At 45.2% G+C, this 27536-nt stretch overlaps 1 protein-coding gene across 1 annotated transcript in view; it reads right to left on the bottom strand.

Annotated features, from left to right (window-relative positions):
- LOC146199816 (transmembrane 9 superfamily member 2-like) overlaps positions 1-27536 on the bottom strand; it is a 53682-nt gene that overhangs the window by 6267 nt on the left and 19879 nt on the right. Inside the window, exons 6-15 of the mRNA XM_084595256.1 lie at positions 25058-25175; positions 23522-23601; positions 20490-20598; positions 20111-20243; positions 18120-18181; positions 15431-15488; positions 14438-14655; positions 12941-13092; positions 4897-5008; positions 3901-4069 (exon numbers count right to left, since the gene is read on the bottom strand). Coding sequence (XP_084451382.1) covers positions 3901-4069; positions 4897-5008; positions 12941-13092; positions 14438-14655; positions 15431-15488; positions 18120-18181; positions 20111-20243; positions 20490-20598; positions 23522-23601; positions 25058-25175 — 1211 coding nt within the window. The remainder of the gene's footprint in view (positions 1-3900; positions 4070-4896; positions 5009-12940; positions 13093-14437; positions 14656-15430; positions 15489-18119; positions 18182-20110; positions 20244-20489; positions 20599-23521; positions 23602-25057; positions 25176-27536) is intronic.

Raw genomic sequence — 27536 nt, 5'->3', positions numbered from 1 at the left:
CTTCCCTTGAACGCGTGGTTTGATCGGTACTTTCGACACCGAAAGTCACGTTTCTTCTCGGATTCTATCGCAGCGACGAGCACGAAGATGCATGAAATTTTGAAAACACGCCGAAAGAAAACTAGCGGGCCAGCGTGACAGCGAGCTACGCGTCGCATGAAGAGCAGACGAGCTATGGCCGCTTCCCACACTGACAGCCAATGGCGTGGTCGAAATCGCACCACGTGATTTAAATGGCCAGTGAAAATGCTAGGTTTGGGTGGCGAAACTTTTTTTTTTTATTACTTGCTGGGGGTTTGTGAAGCGGCAAAGCCAGCTTTGGGGAGAAAAAGCGTAGGCCTGCCGCCTTGCAAAATTTCAGTGGCGTGCGACGCCGCGATTTGACGCGTCACGCGCTTGAACATGGGTCGTATCTGCCCCTTCTTCAGCCACCTTGCGTGCTTTAACAGACTTTTTAAATGATTTCGCGACTGTTTTCGGCTCTGATTTTTTTATATATTAAAGAGGAAGGATCAGTGTTGCTGAAACAGTCAAAATCACAAAAGTGACTTTTTTACTGAAAATCGCCGTTTTTCGACCCGCGTCTCCCCTTAAACTCGGTACGCGGGATGCACATCTCCGCGACAGCGTGTCCCTTTGTTTCAATGTCATTGTAGCAAACACTCAGGCTCTTGCTTCTCTGGTCGTGAACCCAAACTCAAACCGCCTCCTCAACAGCAGGGTATTGTCTGGACTTCGGCCCGCGAAAGCAACGGCGTGTAGCAGTACACGCAAAAAGTTTACTTCTTTGTTTTCTCCAGCCTCTCATGCACTTTTCTGAGACGTCGAACTTCCGACCTGCTTCGACGTTGTTTTCCGACTCGGCGCAGAGGATGACTTGCCGTTTGAAAGCAGCGCTGTACTGTTGTCAAGGTTACGGCGGCATCTTGCAAGGCGTCCGTCGAGTGACACAAACCACATACACCGCTGTCAGCTGTCACGTCGGCTAAAGTCCAGGCGGTGCGACGAGAAGAAATGGCGAAATGCATACAACGTTGCACAACATGCGAAAATGCTTCTTGGCTCATGTGACTGGTCGCATGGTTGTTTTGGACTGGGTTGGATTTGTAGCTGTCCCATTTGTATCAAACATTGCCAGCCCGCCCGGCTTTGGCCATTTTTTCGTGGAACGCCCACGGTTTGTCGATAACACGTCATCGCATTAAAACAAGCCTTTGGTTCAAATCTCGATTAAAATTCATTTTTTTTTTTTAAAGCAGATTCACTTTCGCATTGTGTCTGACAACTTTTATGGAATTATGAGCGCACGGGGCATGATATTATCCGCGACTCGGTTGAAATTACTTTTGACCCCGCATATAAGCAGACTTTAAGACTCCGCATATACGTCGACCCCGATTTATAAGTCGACCCCCCAACTTTTGGAAGGACATTTTAAAAAAAAGGTCGACTTATGCGCGGCAATATACGGTAGTCTTGACTTTGCGGCATGTTTACACCCTTTCAGCTAGAAATGCTGAAAGCTTCCTTTCAGTCATGAAAACTTTTCTGAATGCTGAAAACTGAATGCTGAAAGTCGTCAGCTGTGTTCCAAATATGCATTAAACAATGAATACTGACAACATACTTTGCTTCAGGGTGAAAACTAAAAACAGCAAGCAGGGACTGCGCAAGAAGAGAGGGTATGTTTTGGCTCCACAGCTTCCGCTCCATCAAAAAAGAAAAAAATAAATTTGACGGCAAGTACAGTCGCCGACCGTTTTTTTTTTTGGACTTGGCGGGACCCGGAAAATGGTCCGAATAATCGAACAGTCGGAAAAATCCGTGAACTTGAAAAAAATCCCTTTTCTGAAAACGATCAGCTTTAAAAATCGCGAATTTCACTGCTCCCCATATTTCGTTTATTTCACTGCTCCCCATATTTCGTTTATATGCCAATAACAGGGAATCAGCATAGAGTCCTCTGCTACTGTGATTGGCTTCCGCGCGCCGCCGCCAATGTGCATGCGCTGGCGTGATTCGATTTCGTGGGCACGGCCTGCACGGCTGTGGATTTCGTAGGCGTTCGAATATCACTTTGCGGAGCCCCATCTGAGTAACACTGCTCTAGAGCAAGCTATGCCAGTGCAGGATGCAATCGGTGAGGTTCTTCTGGGCCATCTAAAAGCTAACGAACTTCAGCATAGTCTCACTAGATATACAAGTAACGCAACACTAGCCAACAAACAGTCATTGCAGCATTGCACTGCGACGCTTACATTTCGCAGGAGTTCTTACATTTGCATGCTTCAACTTGAGCGACATCAAGGAATTGAGAAACTTTGTAATACTGAGCAAATTTTTACAAGGAGCCATGTTACATTTGCATTTAACTACACATCAATGTTGAACATGACAATGCAGAATACTGACTACTGGCCACAGAGCACAAAACGCAATTGATAATTACAAAAAAAAAAAAAAAGAGGCATGTACAGTGAAAGCTAGTTAATTCGATCCTCGATAATTCGAATTTTTGGATAATTCGAACTACACTACTTGGTCCGGCCAAGCTCCATAGAGATCTGTGTATTAAAAAGCCCGTTAATTCGAACGCGAGTCGGTTCCGCTACGGATAATTTGAACTACGCGCCGCCGCGTCTGGATAGCTTGGCGCACATCACGCTGCAAAAAAGAAAAGAAAAAAAAAAAGTAAAGAGAGACCTCCGCGATCGGTAGGCATAATTAGAGGCTGCGCACGTCCAAAACGGGGCAGAATAAGGAACCAGGTAAAACCATCGAAGAGTGGGTAAAACTTAAATGGCGCCATGACCGGCGTGGTGGCCGGCGGCGTTGAAGGGAGGCGACGCGGCCGCGACAAGGTCAGTGCATGACCGCGCGGCGGCGGCTGCCTGCTCTCTCTTCTGCGCAACCTCCGTAGCTCGCAACTAAATACTCGTTAATTCCAACCCTGTTAATTTGGAAATAGGGATAAGTACTGTCGGCGCTCCCAGCCAATGCCCATAAAAGGCTATAATCTCAGACAGACACTATGGGTTAAACTTTCTTTCTTTTTTTTTTTTTTGCGATAGCCATCCATCCTTCCATTTATCAGTCGTCAACAGAAGCAGGCGAGTCAGCCGCGATCAGCACCATTCGTTCGGATGATCGTTGGGGTGATTGGAGTTTGGAGTAGCAGTAGACGGCGGCGCCGCCCGCCCAAGTCGCTCACAGCATGATAAAGCGAACATACCTATTGAAAAGGAGGTTTGCACAACCAGACAAGCGCTGGCACTTAGCCAAGTTCACTTTCCCCCTGCCCAAGCTAAAGTCAAAAGATAAACACGCCGTTATCGCCGCGCAGCATCTTGGCGCACTGCCAAGAAATGTGTTGGGGACCGTGAAGGCGCGAAACTGAGGGACGCGCTAACGACTGACGCCTTTATTATTATTATTTTTTTTTTCAGATTCCTACGCACAAATCGGGGCTGGGCGGGTTCATTATGCGAGCAAGTTCGTTACGAGACTAGGTAAATATGGTACATTTACCGTAGTACAAACAGTTTTGGTCAGTTTTTTTCGAGGCCATTCGATAATCCGAACATCAGACAATTCAAATTTTTTTCCCGGTCCCGTGAAGTTCGAATTAACGAGCTTTTACTGTATTGAACGACAAATAAAGTGTGAAGCATTTGAACATTTCTGATGAAGACACTAAGCTACCGAGTGTTTCAAACAGACTGTTCCACTCAAACTATTCCACTCAGGTTGTTTCGTTGCAGGAACATCGTTTTAAATAAGCATTACAGGCAGATGCAAATGCACCAGATAAAGTTAACTGCTAAATGCAGTCTCTGCCTGATGACATCTGGCTCCAAACAAAGGCCTCCACACGAGTGAGAGGGTGTGTGCACTACTCACCCGTGAGCAGGAAGAAGAGGAACACAATGATGAGGGTGTACCCAAAGTAGAGAAAGGTAGAGGCCACACCCGTAATGCTCAGCCGGGTGAAGTAGTGGATGCAGTACACAAACAGGTAGAAGGCCGTGCAGCCACTGGTCAGGAAGGACCGCCACCACCAGTGGTAGTCCTGCAAGGCATCATCATCCATCAGGTCACCCGGTGGAACTGGCAAGCCAGCGAAAGAAGCCAAGCAACGCAGTATGCCACTCGAAGATTGCATAAGATTGCATCAGCATAAGCTTTCAGCCACAGTCACAAAGAGTTCCACTAGCAAAAGTGTGTCGATTACTTTCTAATTCATGCAGAAATGACATTCAGTAGCTGGTTTTGCTTAGTGAGATGTAGTTTTGCTAACAACGAATCGATGCATTCTGCCTTAAAAAAAAATCTAAAAGAAGAAAACAGACTGAAATCCTGGTGGCATCATCTGTTTGCATGAAGCAAACCTGGAATAGTGAAACTAACGCGCACTTGAGTGTCATTAACCTCGTTCTTGCAGAGAAAAGCAGCAAGCCCCTCACTGCAAATCTTGCTCTTGCCGCAGACAACCCAATTTATGACTTGGAAAAAGAGTGGGCTTTCCACTGTTCCATAAAAATAGGGCCCAGTACGCAAACCAGGGTCAAGCTGCACTCTAACTGAAATGTTTTTTAGCCACTGACACAATGGATCAAAGTGGAGCTGGACATAAGTGCAACTTGTTCGATGCATCTTGCACGTGGCTTTCAAACTCAAAAGAGCGGCAATGAATTTATTGCTACAACTTGCCAATTTAGCAGACATCACCCTTGGTGTGATGTTTCCTTCTGCATCTTGGCATGAGTGCAACTTTGCTATGACACGACACTACACATTTTATCAGTTGCAATGTTCTAACAACAGTTGGTTAGCGTGAGCCAGAGACTGCAAGTGTTCGATATGTCACACGTGTGGCTAGTAGCGACTGCGACCCACCTCTGAGCAGAGGTGGAAGTAGCAGAGCAGGATGGTAGTCTCCGAGCAGGTAATGATCAGGATGATGAACACCAGGAAGAGGAAGCCAAACATGTAGTACATCTGGCTCGACCTGAAAGGCAATCAGAACGTCAGCTATGAGCGGCAACATCACAAATGAGTGGTTCACAGTATACAGTAAAACCTCGTTCATCCGGGCCTCTTTACCTTAGAAATTCAGTTATCTTGGACACGCTGTGCGGTCCTGGCAAGATTGTGTACAGTTCAATGCCGATAAACGCTCATTATCTCGGAGGCATTTACCCACACATTGGTTAACTCTGAGAACTTCGATGAGGGCTACCGACCTTCCCGTGCGGATGTGCATCCATAGCGGGTGGGCAACAAGAAACTACACGAGGCGAGCCGGTCTGCATGCTGTGCGGCAAAATCGAAAAACAGCGACAAAAAAAAAAAAAATGCATGGCTAGAAATGTGATGATGATGATGACAGCAGATTGGGTGAGCAATGACTAGGTGGCGCTGGCAGATGCACAATGGGGGATGTGACCATGCGCTTCAAAGGGAGAAGCCACATCATAATCATCATCATTGTCAGGGCGGTGAGACTGTCTTGAGTGTATTAACTCTGTGGTTTGCACTGCTGTCACTTGGCTGTCACGTGGCTGTCACTGCTTTCCCGAGGCTGTGCTGACTACACGCTTGATTTTTTGTCTCAATGTTTTGCGGTGCGACAGTGACAGTGTGCGAATCGTGCCGATAAGCGCCCGCCGGCCTTGCGATCTACAACAACGGCGACCGCCTCTCCAGTGAAGCAACCACAGCAGCCAGCAAAAGATCTAGAAACAAAGGTGAAAATACTAAAGGAGCTGAATGAAGGAGTTTCTTGACAGGCAATCATGAATAAGTATGGCATCAAGAGGAGTACATTTGGTGACTACGTGAAAAATCAAGCAAAAATCTTTGACGCGAATGACAGTGGTATATTCACCAGAAAAAGAACCTGAGGACGGTAGCGAACCCGAAGCTGGAAGAGGCTCTTTTACGGTGGATAACAGATATCAGATCGACTCGTTCAGTGCACCTGAAGGATGGTTCACTCGCTCCAAGGAAAGGAGTTGGTTTTTTGGAGCGTGTGTGGCGAGAAAGCAGCTGTGAACAAAGGTCGCATTGATGACTGGAAGGAGCTTCCCCAGTACCTGGCTTGCTATATTCAATGCAAATGAGACTGCACTTTTTTTCAATGCCTTGCCAGATAAAACCATCACATTTAAGGGTGACCGGTGCGTTTGAGGCAAGAGGAGCAAGGAGCGCATGACCGTGCTTCTGGCATCAAGCATATTAGGCATAGGGCACTGCCGCTCCTCATTGAGAAGGCAAGCCACCTAAGATGTTTTAAGAACATTCACCGGTTGCCTGTGAAGTACAGAGCTAATCGGAAGGATGACCTCCGACACCTTCTAAACTTGGCTGCGGCAGCTTCACCGCTGCTTTTCCGCTAAAAAGCGGAAGGTTTTTGCAGTGCGCACATAGCGTGACGGGCTTGGAGTGCATTGAGCTAGTGTCTCTGCCTTCACACACGACGGCGGCTCTGCAACCGCTGGATCAAGGAATAATCCAGCACGTGAAAATCAGATACCAAAAGCTGCTATACAAGGAGGCAGGTTGAGATAATTACCTAAACCTCCTCGGCACTATTCATACTTTAGCATGCACCTGGAGTGACACGTTGGCAGACGTGATAGAGAATTATTTTTGACACTGTCAGATGTAAGAAGCCAAATACAGAGGCGTTTTGCGAAAGCAAAGAAGACGACGATGGCGAAAAGGATTGCGTGGACCAACAACGAAGAAATAGAAGAAGTAGTCGGTGACATGGCAAGCACTGATTGGTGAACAGAAGACGATGAAAACGACAATAAGGCTGATGTGTATGAACGCGGAGGTTATAAAAAGGCGTAATATGAAGAGGCAAGGGGGTAGAAGCCAGAGAAGCGGAGGCTCCGGGAGGTGAGGGACGCCTTGGCTGGGAGTAAGCAACGCCAGCTGCTGTACCGGTGTACTCATGTTCCACGGCACTGCACCGTAGACTCCCTGCTGTTCTCGAACCGGTTCAGGTGATTGAGCGACTATTCAATCACCTGCTACGTCCAGGGGGCACCTCTAGAGCTCGTACCACCGTCCACCTGCAGCGCCCAGGTGGTTCACCTCAACGCCGCCGCGAGCGCCAACGTTGCTTCAGCCCACACTTCAACGGGAGTTTGTCCGTTGTAGCCAACTAGACCAGCTCATTGCAAGCCGAACACCACCTCGATGCCGAAGCCATTGCCTGGACCCACGAAACACATCGCCCGCTTCGAACTGTAAGCTCGAAAGTGGAACGCTGTCTCTCAGTGTGAAGCATCGTGTCTAGCATTAGTCTTTGTAGGTTGTGTTAGTTTTTGTTAATTTTGTTTGCGGGTTAGCGTCTGTGAGCGTGTGTATTAAATGTGTGTCCGTGTGGGTACGGCTGGCATCTAGTTCATGCTTTCGGCCTGAGCGACGCCGGATATCCGTGACAGACACAGTGGATTCGTTCGTCCCAATGACTGTGATTGACCAAATGAAGCTGTTGCTGAAGACATCCCAGAGCCCACTGAAAAGATAGACGATGAAGAGGTCAGACAGTTTCTGCTCCCTAGTAGTGTGCAGCTTCGTGAGTATACCGCAATAGAAGATATTGCCGTCGCTGGCATGCTGACCAATGACGACATATTATTGGAAGTTCTAGATGGAGACAGAAATTGTTCCAAAGATGGAAGTCATTAGCAGCCTCTGCCACGATGCTGCATTATCAGGGGTGGAAGCAGGCTTGAGCATTTTGGAGCAGCTTTGGGAGCAGTAATAAAGCCATTTCGGAGCAGCTTTGGAGCAACGAAAAGAGAGTTTTGGAGCATTTGAATGATGTTTTGGAGCATGTTTCTAAAGCATACTCCTTTGATAATTGACGTTTTTTTAGTTTTGAAATATAAAATCTCCCATCTGATTCCTTTTTATGCAAGTTCAATGCCTTTCCAACTTTGCACTCCTCTCCGACAAGACAAACGACCAAAGCATGTAAATATATGCAGTAAAACCTCGATAATTCGAACCCGGTTAATTCGAAATCCCGGATAATTCGAAGGTTTTCTGCGGTCCCGTATTTTCTAATGTAAACTTGGCCGGATAATTCGAACAGGCGGCCTGCGCCAGCCCGGTTAATTCGAAAATTTGGACTGCTATGCGGCAACGCCTGATCCACGTTTCGCCGCGAACCCGGCGAAACGACGGCCCTACGGAGCTGCGAGGCAAAGCCACATAGTAATGGTGATGATTTATAGGCGAAGCGCCCCAGCCGGAGCACTCTCTGCACAAAAAAACGGTCCACAGTGCGCCTCGCGCACCGCCGAAACACGCGCCTGCAGAGGAGAAGACGTGCTACACTGCAACACGGCGGGCATACCGGTTTTTATCACGTGACCTCGCCCCCACTCCATCCCTTGGTGTGCTTCGCCCACTCTTTCCCCGTGCCTCCGACGCTGCAAGTACGCCACCACCACCGCCGCGCCGGTCTCGCCTGCGCCATTTCTTTGTGTTGTGCGCTGTGGTTAGGGGTCGGCTACTGTGCCGTTTTTTTTGGGCGGGACTCTGCAGAAGTGCTAGCTTTGTGACCGTAGCAGTGCAGAAATGCCAAAGTACAAGACTTTAACGCTGCAGCAGAAGTTCTGCTTGATCCAGGAAGCAGGCAAGAGCGCTTGTTCGAAGACCGAGTTGGCTGCTTGTTCGAAGACCGAGGATGAGTCCAACGCAGTCGGCTTCGCCGAGTATATCAACATTGAGAGTGAAGAGCAGACTGGCTACTCTGACTTGGAGAGTGAGATCACAGCTGGTACGAACATGTGCGATGACAGCGACGGTAGCGACGACGACACCGACGAGCCTCCACACCTGCTCTTGGTGAAGTTATCGGATCGCTGAACGTTATCCGCAGTTTTGTTGAGTGCCGTGGTGGAAGTTCAGAGATGTTTCGTCTATTTGACCAACTCGAGAGCATGACCTTAGGAGCCGCAAACTACTGGACGCGGCAAACCAGCATCTCTGATTACTTTCAGTAGTAATTCAAAATATGCCGAATAAAGGTAACACGTTCCTGCAACGAATTTTTTTGCCTAAGTCTTATTTCTTGGTGTGTTCGGTTAATTCGAAAACCCGCTTAATTCGAAGATTTCTCGCGGTCCCGATGACTTCGAATTAACGAGGTTGTACTGTATAATGGAGGCTGACCTTAGCAACAACACGGAAAGTACTAGCAGCAAACAGAACGCTTGCTGGTGCACTTCATAACTGAACACCCAGTCTGGCCTGAAGTGTTCGCCTATTATGACTTGATAGATTCAAATGTCAAGTTTCAATGTGAACTAATTTGGAGCTCAGATTAACGGGCACAACATTTCCGTTCTCTATCTTGTGCATATCCTTTCTGATCTCACCCCTATGCTGATAAATTCCTGATGAGCACTGGACAGTAGTGCCTTTAGGAAAGATAGATGGCACTGAAGGGTAGCCTTCATCCTTCAGCTTTTTTTTACTGCACTGCCTGTTGCCAATAGTTCATTAACCTTTCTAGATACATTATATCTTTGCACCTAGTGCTGTGACCTTGCTCCTGTGTCCTGCTAAATTCGACGGCAGAACATCAAGGCAGCTAGTTTGGAGCAGTTTTGGAGCAATATTGCATTTTGGAGCAGGATGGAGCAGGGAAAGCAGTTTGGAGCAGACTGGAGCAATTGGAGCAGCGCTTCCACCCCTGATTATGCAAGAGGCCGCCGAGGCTCTCTTTGTACTGGAGGAATTTTGCATTGGATCATGCGACAGTGAGTGTGTGCACCTCCACTTGATGGGACTGAAAAAGATTATCACGCATATTCCTATAAAGAACTAAACAAAAATAATGCAGTTTTCCATGAAATAACAGATGCAGAGTACATTTTTTTTTTGTTTTCATGGTAAATTTGATGATCCAGAATTCAGTTAAAGGGACAGAATACTGGCCAAAATATGTCATGAGATTATGGTGAAGATGAAAAGATCTTGCCTCATATAGTGCAGATCGAGCACTACAATATCAAGGAAAAGAGGCTTTACAATTTTAATCTGCCATTGAAAATCGCATAAAAACAACACAGGCGCTATCTAGTGGAGAAATCCCAGCACTTTCAGTGTAGCCTCCCACTTGACTACATGTCAGCAAAATATAGCTGATTTTCGTAACTGTGCACTGTTTTTTTTTTTCTAGGCGTGCTGGCCATAATTTATTATATTTTGCGCTCTCTCCAGTGCGTTCTTAACTGAAAACCACCCCTGCTTTCAGGTTTTGCCACTAGATAGCACCACAGTGTTTGCAATTTCGTGAATGAAGCGATGACAGTGCCCACTAAAACTTTCTTCGACGAGGGCGTGCATTATTGTGCCGTAACAACATTGAATGTGAAACTGAAAAGGACGTTACTATACGCAAAATATGTCTGATTACTGTCTGGCGAGTGAAAGTTATATTTGTTTTCGGTACGTCTTTTTTGTCGACCACCTACTCATGGTTTCCAGCATCTGACTACATAAAAGCGGGCGCACGCATTGAGCGAAAAATTCCCGGTAAAAATTTTATACACCGGTTTTAACAAAACCGTTATGGAATTGAACATTTCAGACATCAATTTTTCCACTGCCGAGAAAAAAAATTCGAGATCTAAATTCCAGTGTTCTGTCCTTAACTCGGATATTTTTGCCGGTCCAATTGAGATCCGGATTAAGGGGGGACACGGGTCTTGCGGACCAAAAAATCGCGAAAAAATCACTTTTTAGAAAATGTGATTTGCGAAATCAGTAGCTCTTTATCTACCTATCTGCTAAGTTTTTCATCTCTAGGGTCGGTATTTTAGTCACAATGCCAATTTATATAATCGATGTCGCCCAAATTTGGGCCGAAAACGACCCCCGAAACAACCATTTTCCGCGAGGCGTAGCTCCCATTTTGTGCGCGGCACCGTAGCCATCTTGGTCTTATTCGAAAGAGCCGCCTTTCGTCTTCAAACTGCCGCCTCCGCTGTTTACATTCGCCCATTGGTTGCATAAAAAATAGCAAAAAAGAAAACGTGGCATTTGCAATCCCATTGGCTTTCGGGGTGCACGTGACGATAAGGCGTCCCCGCATTGGTGGAGCTGGCTGACAGCGTCTGCTCGGCGCGCCCGAGCCGCGGGGAGACGGCGGAAACGTGACGCCGGCCGCGCTTGGTTCCGAACCGCGAGGTGCGTTCTTGGCAAATTTGTGAAAAAAGTGAAAAAAATAGTTGAATAATCATCTCAAGTGACGCCCTGCCCCGGCTGTGCGCGCTCCGGCCGACGGAAATCGTGCGCCGAACGATCGTGTGTACGAGCCTGAAGTAGGCCTAGCGTGTTCCCCAGCACGGGGGACTGCTACTGCCAGCGGTCGCACCCGCCGCGACAGTGATAACGCAGGCCGCAGATGAGCAGAAAGATAAGCTCAAAACAGGAAAAGCTTGAACTCGCGCCAACTCCAGCAACGAAGCGGTAGACGGATTGTGTTCGTAACGATGACGGCAGCGCGGCGGACAGTCCGCTTGGCGATGCGGAGTTCACGATCGTCAGATCTAAACAGTTTGCCGAGATTGGCGAAGCGTAAAACATACGGCGGTGATATTGGCATTTAAAAAAGTGAACGGGGATAAGGAATCGCCGTCAAACTTATTCTCCAATGCGTAAACTGCGGGACACGTCGTCTTCGTAGAGCTCGCCGCGCGTTTGCGCCGATCGGACCTCGTTCATAGTCCTTAGGGAATTCACTTGCTTCCAGTGCAATGCAGAGCACTGGGAAGCAGCAAACAGCTCCAAATTACATTTCTTTTCCGCAATAAACGTTCCTCACCGCGGTCTTGATGCGAGGACGTAGCAAAACGACGTACGTAAAAAAAGTGACAACTGAATGTGCTGCAACTGCAAATCAAAATGAAAGAGGCGACACTTGGACGTTCGAAAGCAAAGAGACTACATTCCTGGAGGTTTATAGCCATTTTAAATTGTAAACGTGTGCATTGCACCAGTGAATGTCTGAGAGCAGAGAGGAAGCGTGCTTCCTCTGCAGCTTTTCAGACTGCTGCAAAACGAAAGCAGAAAGGCAAACCCAATGCAGATTACTGTCCAGGAGCCTTCTAGGCCACAGTGGCCTGCATTTCTACAGTTTTTGTTTGATTAAATTAGTGTTTGACATTGCAATTCGTTTTTTCCATTTTTCTCAAAATGAAAATTTTGCCTACCCTTCTATTTTGCAGGTGGCATTGTGGCTCTCCTACTCGTTAGATTGTAATGATTTTTTTTTTACTGGCTCGTGAGTGTTAAAGGAACACAATAAAGCTATTATACAAGGGCTCAACTGCATGAAAAATTTTTAAACATAAGAAGATGTAGAAAGGGGGTGGTTGCACTTGTGAAGCTGAAACTTAAAACTTCCATAACTTTGGCTTGTAGTAAGGCAGGAGCACAAAACTTGTTTTATTGTGTTCCTTAGACATTCAGGAACAGATCCATGTGCGTTTTAGCAATTTCCCTTCAGTAGATATTTTTACAATCTTCCCGCAAGTCTGGAACAGCAAAGATGCTGTAACTACTCAGCAAATTTATGTAGAAGAAAACTAACAACATATTTGAAACCAGCACAAGAATTTACATAAACCCTGCAAATTTCATACTGACAGGACAAATATTAAGAAAATTTTGCTCAAGACCCATGTCCCCCCTTAATGAAGTTCTGCAACACTGAGTGCAGAATGCTTTTTGTACTCACTGCAAGCACAGTAGAGAGCTGACTGAGTGCAAAGTGCAATGAGCAACGTACCGTGCCAAATATGATAAAAGACACTGCAGCACTGCTAGTACCATGAACACAAGCCACTCAGCCAAAACCAGAAAGGGCGTTCAAAACAAGGAATAAGGCAGTGCATTTTCCACTCACCAGATGGAGTTGAGGATGAAGAAGAGCTGGATGAAGATGCAACCAAAGGGCAGGATGCCCCCCATGAAGATGGCTGGCACCACTTGGGTGTACAGGGACTGCTCAGGAATCTGGCGCGGGATCTGGTTGGTCCGCACTGGGTTCTCCAACACCTGTGGCAACCAGGCGCAAGAGAGGAGATAAAAGCACCGGTAAATGGCAAAACCTCTTATCAAAAGATGCAGAATCTTTTTTCTGGGCCACGTTTTTCTTGGACTTATTGTCCGAAAACCACAGAGCAAGAATATATGGGAGCGAAAACCCACCAAATGTGTGACCACAAACCGTCAGCAAGTTAACACCGTGTGAATGAATGCCAACAGAAGTGTACTACTGAGTGGTGGCAGCTTACCAGCAGTATAAACCATAAACTACCGTATTTACTCGCATAATGCTTGCACCCCAACATTGGGCGTCAAAAATAGGAATTTTTTTTCCTTGCATAATCATCGCATCACTAATATTACCACCGTGAGCGTTGTCTGCTAGTAGTAACAAGCGCCATCTTTGGAACGCTACTGAACCTAGCAGGCCTCGTGTGCACGCTCTGCAGGCGGCGATAGCGTGCTCGGGTAGATCATCATCATAGGTTATGCTCATCTTCTTTTCTTTTTTCTTTTCCATGATGGTCGAGGTGTCTCCGCGTCTAGCTGTCATTGTTCCTTCATTCTGTCCGTGTTACTTGCTTTGTTCCACCATCTACCGTGTTCTTGGTGCCGCATCGTTGGTGAGGCGGTACGCAAGTAATACAGCTGCTTTTAAGCTAAAAGCTTTCGAGTACAGGCTACAGCATAGCAACCGCGCTGCTAGCAGGCACTTCGACTTCAACAAGTTCTGCGTAGTGCGCTACTGGAGGCAGCGATTGCAGTGCCGATACGGACTCTGATCGAGTCTCTGATCAAGAGTAGAACTGTATGGTCTGCTGTGAGCATTATACCACGGAACGCGGGGAAAGCGTGCGGTAAATAAAGAGCTTTAGCAATTTGTGCTTTTGGGGAGTGTACTTTTATAACCTTGTACTTTTTATACAAAGGATAAATTCTGCTTGAACGTAATGTTTTGGTTATAGTATTTACAATAGCTGACCTAAGAATCCCGATTTGCACCTATTTAAATTTGCTTTTAGCGCTCCAAAACATTTGCTCGAAAATTTTCCCCGCATAATTATCGCATCCCCCAACTTAGCATCAATTTTTCGCGAAAAAAAAGTGCGAGCATTATGCTAGTAAATATGGTACTCTTCCTGTTTTTCTTTTAAAGGAAGCCACATCCTGACTCCCATGCCTTAGAGTGAAAATGAGCATCACGAGAGAACCAACATGTAGCCATGAGCATGGCTTTCCCCTTGGACACCAGAACATGGGCAGCTCTGAATGATCCATAAGAGAGCGTGCCAGAAGGACAAGGTCTGTCCTCCTACATATCTAGCTGCAAAGTGAATAGATTAAGTGCACGCACCCTCCTCTTGAAGCCAAAGTAGGCGCCCACGAAGGTCAGGGGCAGGGAGATGCCAAACCAAAGTGCCAGCAGGGCCAGCAGCGTGGTGAAAGGAATGGCAGCCGAACTCTCCTTGGCCCACAGCAGCAGGTTGAGCACAAAGAACACGCCAAACACCAGGCCGGGGCACACCAGCGCTGTCAGCAGCACGTTCAGCTTCCACTGCTCCCCACCAAATGCTGTGGCACACACACACAAGAGAAGGCATCAAAACACAGGTCGAGAGGTCTGAGAACATGCTATGCAGGCTACAGCCCTTCTCCATGATGCTGTGAGAGTGACTCATTACCAGTGTAACTGTGTTGGAACAAAACTGATATTTTTACACATTTTTAGACCTCCCATCGGCCTCTTACATCCTGCGGATACTGACCCCACAACCCATCTCTCACAGGCCTTTTTCACATTTGATTAGAGCCTCCATAAACTCCTGCATGCTGGCCCATCCAAAATAAAGAGGTACAAAAACACTGAATAATCATTAGTGACACCAAAACAAAGCCCTGCCCAGGCGTATTGCTGCTGATACATGACTCTAATGGTTAAAACTTGGTGCCCTCCTCCACTTGCCTTTGGTATCTCACCATACGAGACACAAATTCTGAATCAAGGCTTTGCAATCTGTAAAATTGAAGAGATCCGGTACTGCATTGTTTCTATGCCACCCTTGAAGATGACGCAGCAACAAAGTTTTTGCATTTTCATGTGTTCAAAAAGAACAAGTTTTTGCACAATTATTAGTCAAAAGTAACAGCTGGTAGCCTTTTTGAATCGTGGCTAAAAGCCATGTTTTGTTGCCCTTTTTGCTTTGTAACATCCGAGGCGACCTCTTTAGTGCCAACAGTGCCACCAGTAGGAGACAACACAACATTGACCTCCCAACAAGCACCGTGCATCTATCTAGGCAAACAAACGGGATGAGCGAACACTCATCCAGATCAAGCAAAAACTCACACTTGTAGATCCTAGCCGAGACGTAGCCAGCCGGTGTCCCAAGGCACACAAACAGGACCTGATACAGGGCAAATTACAAAGGACAGCTTCAAGTGTGAAATAAAAGAGTACAAAATTTTACAGTATACAATGTGACAATGACATCACAAGGGGAGCATGATGGAAGATGAGTCAACTCACAGGGCTTTGCACAGTAACCTTACTATACTTCTGGACAGCTTTCTGTGGCTTTATGGCATAGGCTAGGCAGAAACGGGAAGGAGACTGCCTCTGTCCCCATCCTCTTGGGAATAGTCCACCTCCACACCAGCGGCCCCGCATTCTCTCCTCACCCCTTCACCCTTTTACTGCCTAGCCTCCACTGCAGAGGCACAGAAAGCTGTGCGTGATTATGCATACCAAACATGTTACAAGGAATTTATTACTTGTACCAAATTAATATTTTTTTTCCCATTTTGCAATGTACTGATTTAAATGTATAATGTCCTCAGTGCTCCAATTATTCTTTACCTGCTAACAGAGCAAACAAAAAACTAACTGACAATTATTTTAGAAATTAGGATAGTCTAAACTGCTGCCCCCGTCCCGGCCTATGCCCATGTAAATGTAGAGCAGCAGAAGCTCGCTGCTGAAAACACTACAGGTCCCGCATCGATTGGGTTGAACCGGCTCCCAAAGAGAGAACACCTGCCACTATGATGGGAGTGGCAAAGATAACCGATATAGCCCCACTCGACACCTGCTCCATCCTACAGTCACGCACGTGTCTCTGACCTACAAAGACCCAAAGAGCTTCGTGCCAGCCAGCCCACAGTGATAGCTAGCTACCCAAGCAGCCAACCTAACCTAGCCCAGCTGAGCACAGTTTCAGATCCTGATTGGAGTGTCACACTTATAGCCTATAGACAAAACGGGTGCCAATTATATTTTTCCTAGCACTTTTAAAGTTTGAATGGGTGTATACTGAAACAGTTACCAGTCACAATTTGTTTTCAGAGACAAGTTTCGAGCACCTGAACGCGATGAGACTGGTGTAGCATGTAACTATCTCATGTTAGCGTAATAATGGCTGAGCCGAAGAGAAGCCATGTGCACGAAGACGTTGCAGCAGGATGTTCATACGTGCAAACCAGAATAGCCTGGATCTGACTATGTAACCCCATGTTCTGCATTTTGCCTTTCACCCCAATGGCACAGTAGAATGCCGTGATTGGTAAGCTTGGGTTTTATCGCCTCCAAGCATGAACAATAGCAAAGCGCAGACCATACGGGCAAATTTGAGGTGGAAAGTGGTGTCCTTGATTCTAAAGCAATGCACCTCCTTGCCACATGTACATGGAGGTACATAATTTCAGTGTTGTGGACAATGCGGGGGGAAAAAAAAATGCCCCAAGGAAGCTTCTAAAATAAAGTAAAAAATAAAACCACTTCAAATGAAATCACCAATGCACATATTGCAATAGAATAGTACTCCAGAACCCCAAGGACAAATAACCAGAAGAAAAATGCACAGGATGAAGCGCAAAATTCACAGTATTCATTCTACTGCGTGCTTGTTTGGTTTGGTCTCTCGAGTTGTCCCAGAGTGAGTCAAGATAGAGGGGCGCTGTAGTGGTTCTTGTGGTGCTATGGCATAGATCTTTATAGGTCACCTCTAGCGTTTATCGATCTCAAATTTTACTGGGATTTCCACTGTATGCTCTCAATTTGCTGGTCATTTTTCCCACATTTGGTGTGGTTTGATGCTTAGTTACCATACAAATGACGTTTTTTTAGCGTTTCCCAAATTTGGCGTCAATCAAGATTTCCAAGAGCAACCTTGCAGGCATGACACCCCTGGATGCAGAATTATCTATATTTGCCTTCATTTGGTGAAGGACAAAAAATCCTTCCTTTTGGTCGCTTCAGACACTCTAGCTGCAACTTATAAAGCCTGCACCCGATAGGACTTGTGACTATATCCGGGATGTCACAGATTGATCGGTAGTGAAGCCACAGGCTAGCCGAAATCTATTTTTAGTTCTCCAGTTCTTGCTCTTTTAGGATATTTGATGCTCTGTAAAACATTTTTTTTTGCAATTAAAAAAAAATAAAACTCGAGAGTGTGACGCCATTATAAACTCAAAATGCTTTTTAAAAATCTCCCGGAGCTGCCTTTTAACAACTTGCTGAAATTTCTACCCTTTTATATCTGTGCCCTGAAAATAAAAAGACGGATCAACAATAACATAACAATAAAGGATTGCTTCTCAGTAACTCTTCAGTTACTTTTCATGAACTGCAACTGACAACTGAAATAAGTTACATTTCAGATTAATTAACTGTAACCGTAATTGGTTATTTGTTCTATATAAAGTGACTCCCTGCACAGAAGCCGACCGATTCTTCAGACTACTTCCATAATTTGGACTTGCACAACATTTCGGACTACGTTCAGGAACTGTGACAGTGACACGCTCCCTAAAAATGTATCCTAGAAATGTTTTACATGTTCAGAACAGATATTTTGGGACTCTGGGGGAGGCGGAGTCCGTAAGTTGTAGTTTTTGGACTAAAATATATGCAAGACATCAATCACCTCTTGGCCAGAGGGAGGGAAAAGGGAGCTGCGAACGCACACACAAAAACTCAAAACCTTGGGGAAAAAAAACCTTGTTGTGGCTGGTTATCCAATGCCCTCACTACTCACCATAGCGCAGGTCATGAGGGCACCCCTATTGGCTGGCGACAGGAAGCCCAGGCAGGCAAACACTGCATGTCAAGAAGAGAGGCTCCCCATGAGGCCAACAGTCTTCGCGAGAACTTTCGAAACCAAAGGGTTTTTGCATGAGCTGAAAAATGGAGCCGTCACGACCCCATTAATGACAAAGGGGTCCTAAATGTTAGAAGCTGGTTCTTATTGCAAAAACAAACCTCTACCTAGCATTTCAAGCCACCGTGGTCTGTAATGGTGTTGTGACAGCTCCATTTTGCGGCTGATATGAAAATTCTTTGGCTTCCAAGACGTTTTAGCAAGACTGTACCCCCCCCCCACCCCCCCTTTTTTTTTAAAATCCAACTGCAACCAGACCTCCTTAATACTACCAGTTGCGAAACTTCCCAATGAGCCCATGTATCTAGAAATGACGGTTTTGATTGGTTAAAACTCAGGAGTTTACGAATGGTGGCAGCACCCGCGACCATTGAAGGAAACTGCGTCTGAATTCCAAACTGTCTGATTATTGATAAATGCACAACTATTATGGAAAATAAAATTAGTTGAAGACTTGCAGCAGCAAACAATTATTAGGATAACAGCCATATAATTAGTTAAGATGGAAAAGAAGAGACAAAAATTTGATTTCCAAAAGGCAATGGCGGCAGTAGCAGAAAGCTTGTATTGAGCGCTTCCAGATGGTGCGACAATTCATAGACACCTGAAAATTGCGTACAAAATTCGGTCACTTTTTGAAGCGGAGTTTCGCAACTGGTATGATCCAAAAACGACTACAACAGCTACTTGCAGCCTCATACTCTGTGCACAGTGCCACATCATACATGTCTACAGTTAGTGTAGCAGTCACACAGCACACAGCCACCTTGCGTTTTGCCCCCATCGAAACACATTTGCTGTGGCCGGGAATGAACAATCATCCTCGTGACTGGCAGTGAAGCACCCTAACTGCTGAAACACCATAAAAAAGGCTATACCTGATAGCACTGTGAGGGATGACCTCACTTCTGTTTTTATTTTTCCGACAAGACGACGTCTGACACCTCTGTTGTCGAACCATTACACGAGCGACGTCGTCAAGATTCTGTTGCATCATCAAGTGCAATTTCTGATGCATCTCGTAGCAGTGACTCGGAGGATGAATGGAGCTCATCAGATTTTAGTTCTGAAGATGGAAGAGACACTGGAAACTAGCCCGGGCTGTTGTTACTATTTTAATTCTACTGCTGTTTAGTATTTTGTTAAATAACCGTCGTTCAATAGCTCAATTATTCAGCTTTCTATTGATATTTATTCTAGCACTGTGCAATGAATATTTACGGAGAAAAAAATATATATAATTTTGCAACCTGGAGCAAGAAAGCAGTTTCTACTAGGCAGAAAAGATTTTTTTGTAACTCGTGTTTCTTGCAGCCTAGAACATTAAAACTTTCATGCCTTATAGACAGTCTATAAGAACACATTTTGTTTATTTCAAAATGTTTCCTTTCTAGTTTATTTCTGTATTATTTGCATGACAATGCACAATGTCCCGTCTATTTTTCAATAATTTTTTTTTTACAAAACATTTCACATAGCCTCAATATCTGTTTTCAAAATTACAATTTTTGCAAAGTAGTGTACATATATTTAGCTTTCAATTGATATATGACGACATTGTAACCATGATACTACTAATCTGAAAAAATCATTACTAAAACCTTCAAAAAGTGGCACATTTTCATCCCATAGTAAGGAAACAGTTAAATGATGCAACTTTTGAGCTAGGGATTGAATTTCTAAGCTCCCACAGTAACTATAGTACAGAAAGCTAATGCAAGCTTTTTCTGTCCCACCATCATTTGCAGTAGTGTGAAATTTCACACCTATGAGAACTCGAGCTCTGCTCACACACACAATGCATCCAGAACGTTTCTTGTGCACCTTAGAAAAAAAGAAAAGAGACATGACAAGCCAAGTTCACTCACGCAGAGTGATGAAGGTCATGAAGAAGATCTGTGTGCCACTGCCCAGAAACACCGACAGCAGCATGCCCCTGCGTGGCGTGCGGAAGACGTCGCCATGGACCAGCTTCCAGCCGAACTCCTCTTGGGCATCGTCCTACAAGACGAAAAATAATGAGGGAGCGTGGGGGAAGGGGGCAAGCCTGACACCATTCAGAGCATTCTGTTGCCAAAAAAAATCACCAGCTCACAGATCGGACAGGCAGCCATTTGATAATTCGAAATTAAGATAATGCGGACATCTTTTATGGTCTGTATGTGTCGTACTCCACCTGTTCGATGCTCAATAAGTAGATGCGATGGAGAGCGACAAAAAAGAGTGCAACAAGCGGAGAGGACGCACCCCGGAGTCCATCTGGTTGTAGCGGGCGATGTCCTTGTGCAGGGTGCGAAGCAGGATCATGGCCACCATGCCCGTCAGGAAGAGCACGATGATCAGGCTGTTCATGATGCTGCAGGGAAAAAAGATATCGTGTAACATGCATTTCAGTTGCCCCACAAAAGTAGTGATGGCCCTTCATCATCACTGCCATCTGCATGCAGTTTCTCTGACCATTTTGTTTCGTATGACTTTCTTTGACGAAAGTTAGCGTGAAATACCAACATTGTTCCTCCAGGAACTGTTCTCACTATTTTAAGGCTATTTTAAGAAAGTCAATGACCACTGTGTATTTTTAACCTAACTATTTATTGATGTGACAGCTTTTTCACAGTTTTCTCGGAGACAGTCAACAATTTCATCTTTGCGTGATTGATAATAAAGAAGTGTTACTGCATCAAGCCTTCGTGAAAAAAAAAATGCTTCATAGTCCTGGCATGCTGATCACTATGCCAGCAATCAACAGTGTTCCACTTCACAGCCCAGTGAAGCAGTGAACTCAGCAAAGCAGTGAAGATAACGAAGTTATCAATTTCTGCACTAAACCCAAGTTTCCAAACACGTCACTAAGTCCTTAGTTCTATACACTCATAAGCCTGACTGTAAAAGTGAAGGTCAGAGTAAAGGTAAGCCTTCAAGAGAAGTTTACTGGTCTGCCTTCTTATCTTCACAACAGGGTCGCACAAATATTGTTTTGAACGTTTCGAATATTGATGCAAATAGCACAGTACTTGATTTGGCCTTTGAAACAAATATCAAGGCTAGTAAAAAAAACCTTCAATATTGAAGGTATCAAGCATTCATAGGACGAGCTTCTGGAAGAAGCAGTCATTAATGACCTTATACACTCTCTGGCGCTTCTGCACAATTACACTGCTCTGGATGTCGATACATCATGCAAAACCCGCAGCTGCCGAATACTCGAACTTGGCCTTCGATATCTGTTTGACCCGTTGGTATCAATAGCATGCGATATGTGATTAAAACCCAGATGTGAAAGCGAACATGACATGACTGGCATTGCAATGCAGTGGCCGCATGGAAGGCCCGATAAATGAAGCTGATGCAAAAAGATAAGAATGCAGAACTACCAATTCGTTCGAGGAAGCACACCATCAGTGCCGCCACTTTTACAGCTGCGGTTTTGCTGGAAACCAGCTTCGAATCCACTGATGGCTTATAGCTTACACCCTTTGACAGATGACATCAGATGAGAGGTGAAACAGCAGTTATTATAGGTGACGCAATAAAAAAAAAAGCTGGGTCCACAAAGCGATTCATGGCGGGCATACAGTTTTCGCTTCGGAGGGCACTGCCATTTTCTTGCTCTCACAATTGTAGGAGATTGCCTCTGCCGCATTTCTCTGCTACCCTTCTGCGTGCTTAGATGAAAAGGACTCCCCTCAGAAATGTTTTCTTTAAACTTGCTCTTCTCGGATAAATGACTTTGGCCATATAGTCTAACCGAGCAGTGGCAGAAACGTGCAATCCCGTGTGCATGGCGCAGCCATATGGCTATACGCCGCATCAGTAAGGTCAGAAAAATTCGGATCCGAACTTTCAGCCACAAGTTGCACGCTAAATCTGGGATGCATGACTCTGTGTAGTGCAAGCCTAGAGTATGAGTGGTGTAACTTCAAAATTCTGTCAGCAACTTTTATGTTTAAAACCAGCACCACGTAAGAATCGCGTGGAAAGGACTGAGACTACGAAGCTGAATGCACTTTGGTTTGATGCTGCTTAAAAAAAAAAAAAAAAAAAAGCAGGTGTGGAAGCAACAGTTTTTATTTCGTTTTGTCTAACGTTTTTTTTTTGGCTGCCTGGTGAATATCACACACCATATCTTGGCGCATGCTACTGAGGTCGAAATGTTGCCTCTTTTTCTTGCCACTATAACTGTAATCTTAAAATATTCATTTCAAAATATTCGAAAGAGTCACTATAACTGTAATCTTAAAATATTCATTTCAAAATATTCGAAAGAGTAGCTATTCACTTTGCATTTGCTTAGAGCCAAAAGTGCCCTCTTTACACAACCAACTTTATACCATAGTCAGCAAGGTCTTCCCGTGACACTCTACCGCTCGTGGGCGGGGCGTACAAGCTGATTGGTTCCGATGCGCCAGGTCAATGTGCCGACATCAAGTATGTGGCGCCATCTATCGGCATGAAAGTGATCTGGGCATGCGCAATGGAACGCGCGGTGACGGTTCACGGTAGCGGATCGCGGATCACGGTATGCTAAATCTCTCTATTAGCCAGCGAAGTGCCAAGAAGATATGAACGCAGCTGCTTTCACTGCAAGAAATCGACGCAGGGAAAAAGCGATTCGGCCTCTACAGACAGCTAGCATTGCCCCATCGACTGCCGCGATCATTATGAAAGACCGAGACAAGGTTTTCAAAGCTCAGGGAGCATTGAAGATGGGGTCATAAAAAACTGCCGATTTTTTTTTTTTTTTTTTGCACATGGACAAAATCCGTACTTTCATTGCTTGGTGCCATCATGCACGCGATGAGGTGTTCCGGAAAGCGGAAGGTGTATGTGCTGTAGTGGTGTAATGTAGTGCGCGGTCGTGTTTGCTGCACGCGGCAGAAGAAAATAATGTATTTCTTCAAATAAATCAGCTTTGGAGTTAGTGCTACCTTTTCACTTGAGGTTTTGCTTGTCTACACACGTGCCTACTGCCAAGGTACGTCATTTTCATACCTAGGTTTGACCACTGGCTTATAATTCCAGAATTTTTCATTACAACGATATTTCAAAATAACGAATGATTTTTCGCGGTCCCGCGGGATTCGTTATAACGAGATTTGACTGTAGACAAGTGTAAGAAGCTGTCTACCCCCTGTCTCACTCTCTTTATTGCAAACATTGTAGAAACCTCGTGTCTAATTTTCCCGCTTTTAAAATCCCAGAATCGAAGTGTGAGGATGTGGAACTAGATCCCTAATCAAACTAGCTTTGTCAAGCAATGAAGAGAGTGAGGCGCTCACCTGAACCACTGGATGTTGGTCTGTGGCAGACTCTCGAGGATGTAGTCCCACCTGGACGACCAGCGGATGTGGTCGTTCCTCTGCGAAGTAAAGCAAGCATGGACGCATCTACATGACCCCTGTTACCAGCACAACGTAGTTACATTACACACTAAGCCAGCGTGAAATCGCGGGACTGAGCATTTCAGGCAGCGAGGAATGCTTGTAGTGGGGGACTGTGGTAATTTAGACCACGTGTAAATCTGCAACGTGTGAAGTCTCACAGTACAAGGGCACCTTGCATTTTACCTCCACAGAAAAGTGGCCACCGCGACCAAAATAGAACCCACGTTATTTGGATTGCCAGTTGAGTGCCCCAACCACTGAGCCACGGTGGTGAGGCCCACTGTCATGCTACTCAACAGAAAGAAAAAAGAAAATATTCTTCCCAAGAAGTACGCACAGTAACTGAATGCTGCACCTAAAGCCGTAAAGCAAACGAATTCACCGTAGCCTCCCTGATATTTTTACTGCAAATTTTATCTTGCTCTTAACAGTGCCATGCTTTGGTTTCGATTCTAAGTCGACCCCCCGCCCACTTCAGATTTTCAAGTTTTAACAAATGGGTCGACTTAAATTCGTGTAAATATGGTAAGACTGAATCCTCAAGGAAGCTTGCTTATGTTCAAATGTTCAAAAGAGCCTGAAGTCATTTCCTAACTTCAAAAGCAAGCAAGAAATGTACAAGGCAAGCATATCCTTGCAACAATGTGATGACAACGATTGCAACTTAAGTGCATTCTCAAGTTTTGACCTTGTATCTGTATTATGACCACAGGTGAGGTGCCGATAATTCAAAAACAGCTTTCAGCTTTCATATGCACTCAGTGTCGAGTGCATGTGTATGCCAGTGCATCCCTCTGTGAGCCTCCGTTAGGCAAAAGCGAGTGAGAGCTGGAAAATAACAGAAAAAGTGGAAGAACTAGGAAATGCCATGTTTCAGAGAGAAGAAAACAAGAGAAGAAAAGCATGCTGTGAAAGCTGGGAATTTGGGGTCCTATAGGCTGTCTCTTGTTCCCAGGCGGATGAAATACAAAAAAAAAAAAAAGCAAAAGAAAAGAGTATCAGTAAGTGTTGATGGCTGCAACTGCTCGTTTTGTTATCAGGAGTCAGTAACATAATCATGTACTCAGATATCAGCTATAAAAGACGAGCAGGTTCTAAGGTCATGTTACATATCTGCTTTAGTAAGAAACCTCCTGCGTGTAACACTATCACACAGCACTTATGGGTGCAGAGAAAATGGGGCTCTTCAACACCTGATAGCAGAGACAACAAAAAGTGTTCGCAAGGAAGAATGTAGGCAATCTGAGCATGCTATGGCTACCATACGGCTCAAAAATGAAAGGTTTGCCAACACTTCTTGCTATGCACACTTTTCCCCATCATAAAGCTATCAGCGGCGAGTTGCTAATCCCTTCTCTCCGATTCACCCTTTAACCAGCTTCTTCCCACATTTGCAAGAGGTGTGAAACAGAGTGCAGCAGTGAGACTCACCACAAAAGTCACACTGTAGGTGTAGGTGATGTTGAGGGCCACATTTTTATCCTTGAGGCTCAGGGTGAGGTGCTCTGTAGAGTCACATGTCGGCCTGTCGTCACTCTTGTGCTTGATGCTGTGCACAGCAAGAAATTACACAGACAAGAGTATTCTTAGCAGGCAGGATTCTTATCCTCAGAGCTGGCTTTGAGTGTACATTTGCTAGACTTTCATAAATAAGGTAATCATTGATTTTTATGCCTTGTAATGCCAGTACTACAGTACTAGAGCTCTCGCAAAATTTCTTGCCATACAAAAATGGCTACCTCTGTCAGCAAGTGAGCCTGCAAACTTGCTCAACTATCACTATGCCAATAAAGCCAAGCCCACAAAGATAGAAATCTGCCCTTTTACAGGTGTTCCATGTCCACTTGAGGGAATCAGAGCTTTGGAGAAAGCTGAACGAAAACTGGGGGCGAACACTGCCATAAAGCCCACAGCCTGTCCGCCCTGGTGACCATAGAAGTTGCTTTAAAATGTGATGTAAATCTCAACAAATATCACAGTATAATCTCAGCCCTAATCTCATGCTAAAAGCATTTATATATAACAAAATGTGAATACAATCCAAAATGAATTAAATCCTTTTGTGGAAGCAGGAGAAATACATTCTCACCGAACTTTCCAAAAAGTCACCGCTCACTACTGACAAATAAGCAATGCAGAACAGCGAGAAAACCGCTACTGTAGTCAGACAACACAGAGCCAGCCATTTTACATTTCTACAGGTTGTCGAGAAGGATCGACCTTTCTCCCTATGAAGACCTAAACAGGGAGCAGTGGGCAGCCTGCAGACAACTGCAAACAAATCAGTACGTACCTAAACCTAAGCCTGCTTAGTAAAATTCAACCCACAGTCTACGCAAGTAGATCCCCACTCAATAGAGAACACCCAACAGTAAGTCTACACACCATGTTCCCTGCTGTGTTGAGTTTGTAGTGCAGAGGCGACCAAGGCAATCATGCACTAACACAAGGTTTGATGAGTTCGTGAGGCGGGTGAGAAATGAAAAGCTTTTAAGATGACTTGTATACAATCCTTGCTTCTTTTAAAAAACTCAAAATACTAATACCACGTTGCATTGGCCCATTGAAAAAAAAACAGAGGTAGCGCTAACACCCCAACACGAGAGTACTGGGAGGCCCCTTGCTATCAAACACAAGACGAAGACTACCTTGAACTGAAGTGTGTGCCCCTCCACAAGATTTTCTTTTAACAATTCAATAGCTTTTTTTTTTTGCCTTCATTCTGTTATTCATTTATAATGCATACAGCACTATCGGTAATCACGATGTCAGCACTGGCCACACACTGCTTCTCGCAGGTACACTGTGACTGGCAATCATGATGTCAACAATGTATAGGCAGCAGCTCAAGAGTGTGATTGTGGGTTGTGTAATTGTATCATCCATAGCAAATCAGGACAGTGTTCAGAGCATCTGAAATTGTGCACTTTGTACACAATGCACTCCAGATGGGAAATTTTACGCATTCGTTCCACCCCAAAGTTCATATCAACTGTGCTTGTATTATTGCAATTCTACTGTAGTTGCCTTCAGAATATGTACTACAATCTCGACACACAAGAATTCCAGAGTTGAAACAGAGATAAATTAATGGTTGTGGATATGCCACGGCCAAGTTTACTGATCCGAGTTTTATGGTGAGAGCATTGCAAATGAATGTATTTACTCACATAATGAACCCACATTTTGAAGCACAATTGATGACAGTTTGGGGGTAGGGCTCATTATGCGGGAAAATTTTCTTTTTTTGCGAAAGTCGTCCACCCTCTCACCCATCAGTCATCAATGAAAGCATGCGGTTAGCCGCGATCATGACAACTTCATGCACGCTTCATGCATTCCAATCATCTTGTGGCAGCGCCCACCAAGCCCAATCACGGCATGTACTGAAAACCAGCACGCTTGTGCAATCGGACCAGCCAAGCAAGTAGCTGCTAGCTTACCAGTCAAGGGCCCTGGCATTCTGCCAAATTCGCCCCCCCCCCCCCCCTGCACTCCCACACACTTCAAAAGATACATATGCACTGGGACGGTATTGCTGCGCAGAGTCTTGGCACAATGGCGCAAAACGAAATGACGCACTACAAATTTTTTTTAAATTCTCAGCCGGCAAAAGTGGGGTGTGGGTTCATTACGAGAGTAAATAAGGTCACAAGAAGAAAAAAGGCTCTGCCTGCAGTACAATATTTATAGCAGGCAAGCCAATTTTACTAAGATCCTACCAGGTCTGGCTCAGCTAATCCCACGAGAGAACTTTGCATCCATAGAGACTCTCAGAAAGGCAAGAATGGGCATCTACCAGATGTGCTACCAGTATCATCCAAAGAAGGATTTCCAATGTTTGGACACTGGATAAATATGCTTTCCATAGAAAGAGAAGTTGCCACTATACCGAAAGACGTGTGTAGCT

Source organism: Amblyomma maculatum, chromosome 2 (genome assembly GCF_055883805.1).
Source record: "Amblyomma maculatum isolate TAMU_Amacu chromosome 2, ASM5588380v1, whole genome shotgun sequence".
Lineage (NCBI taxonomy): Eukaryota > Metazoa > Arthropoda > Arachnida > Ixodida > Ixodidae > Amblyomma > Amblyomma maculatum.
This window is presented reverse-complemented; position numbering and strand designations above follow the sequence as displayed.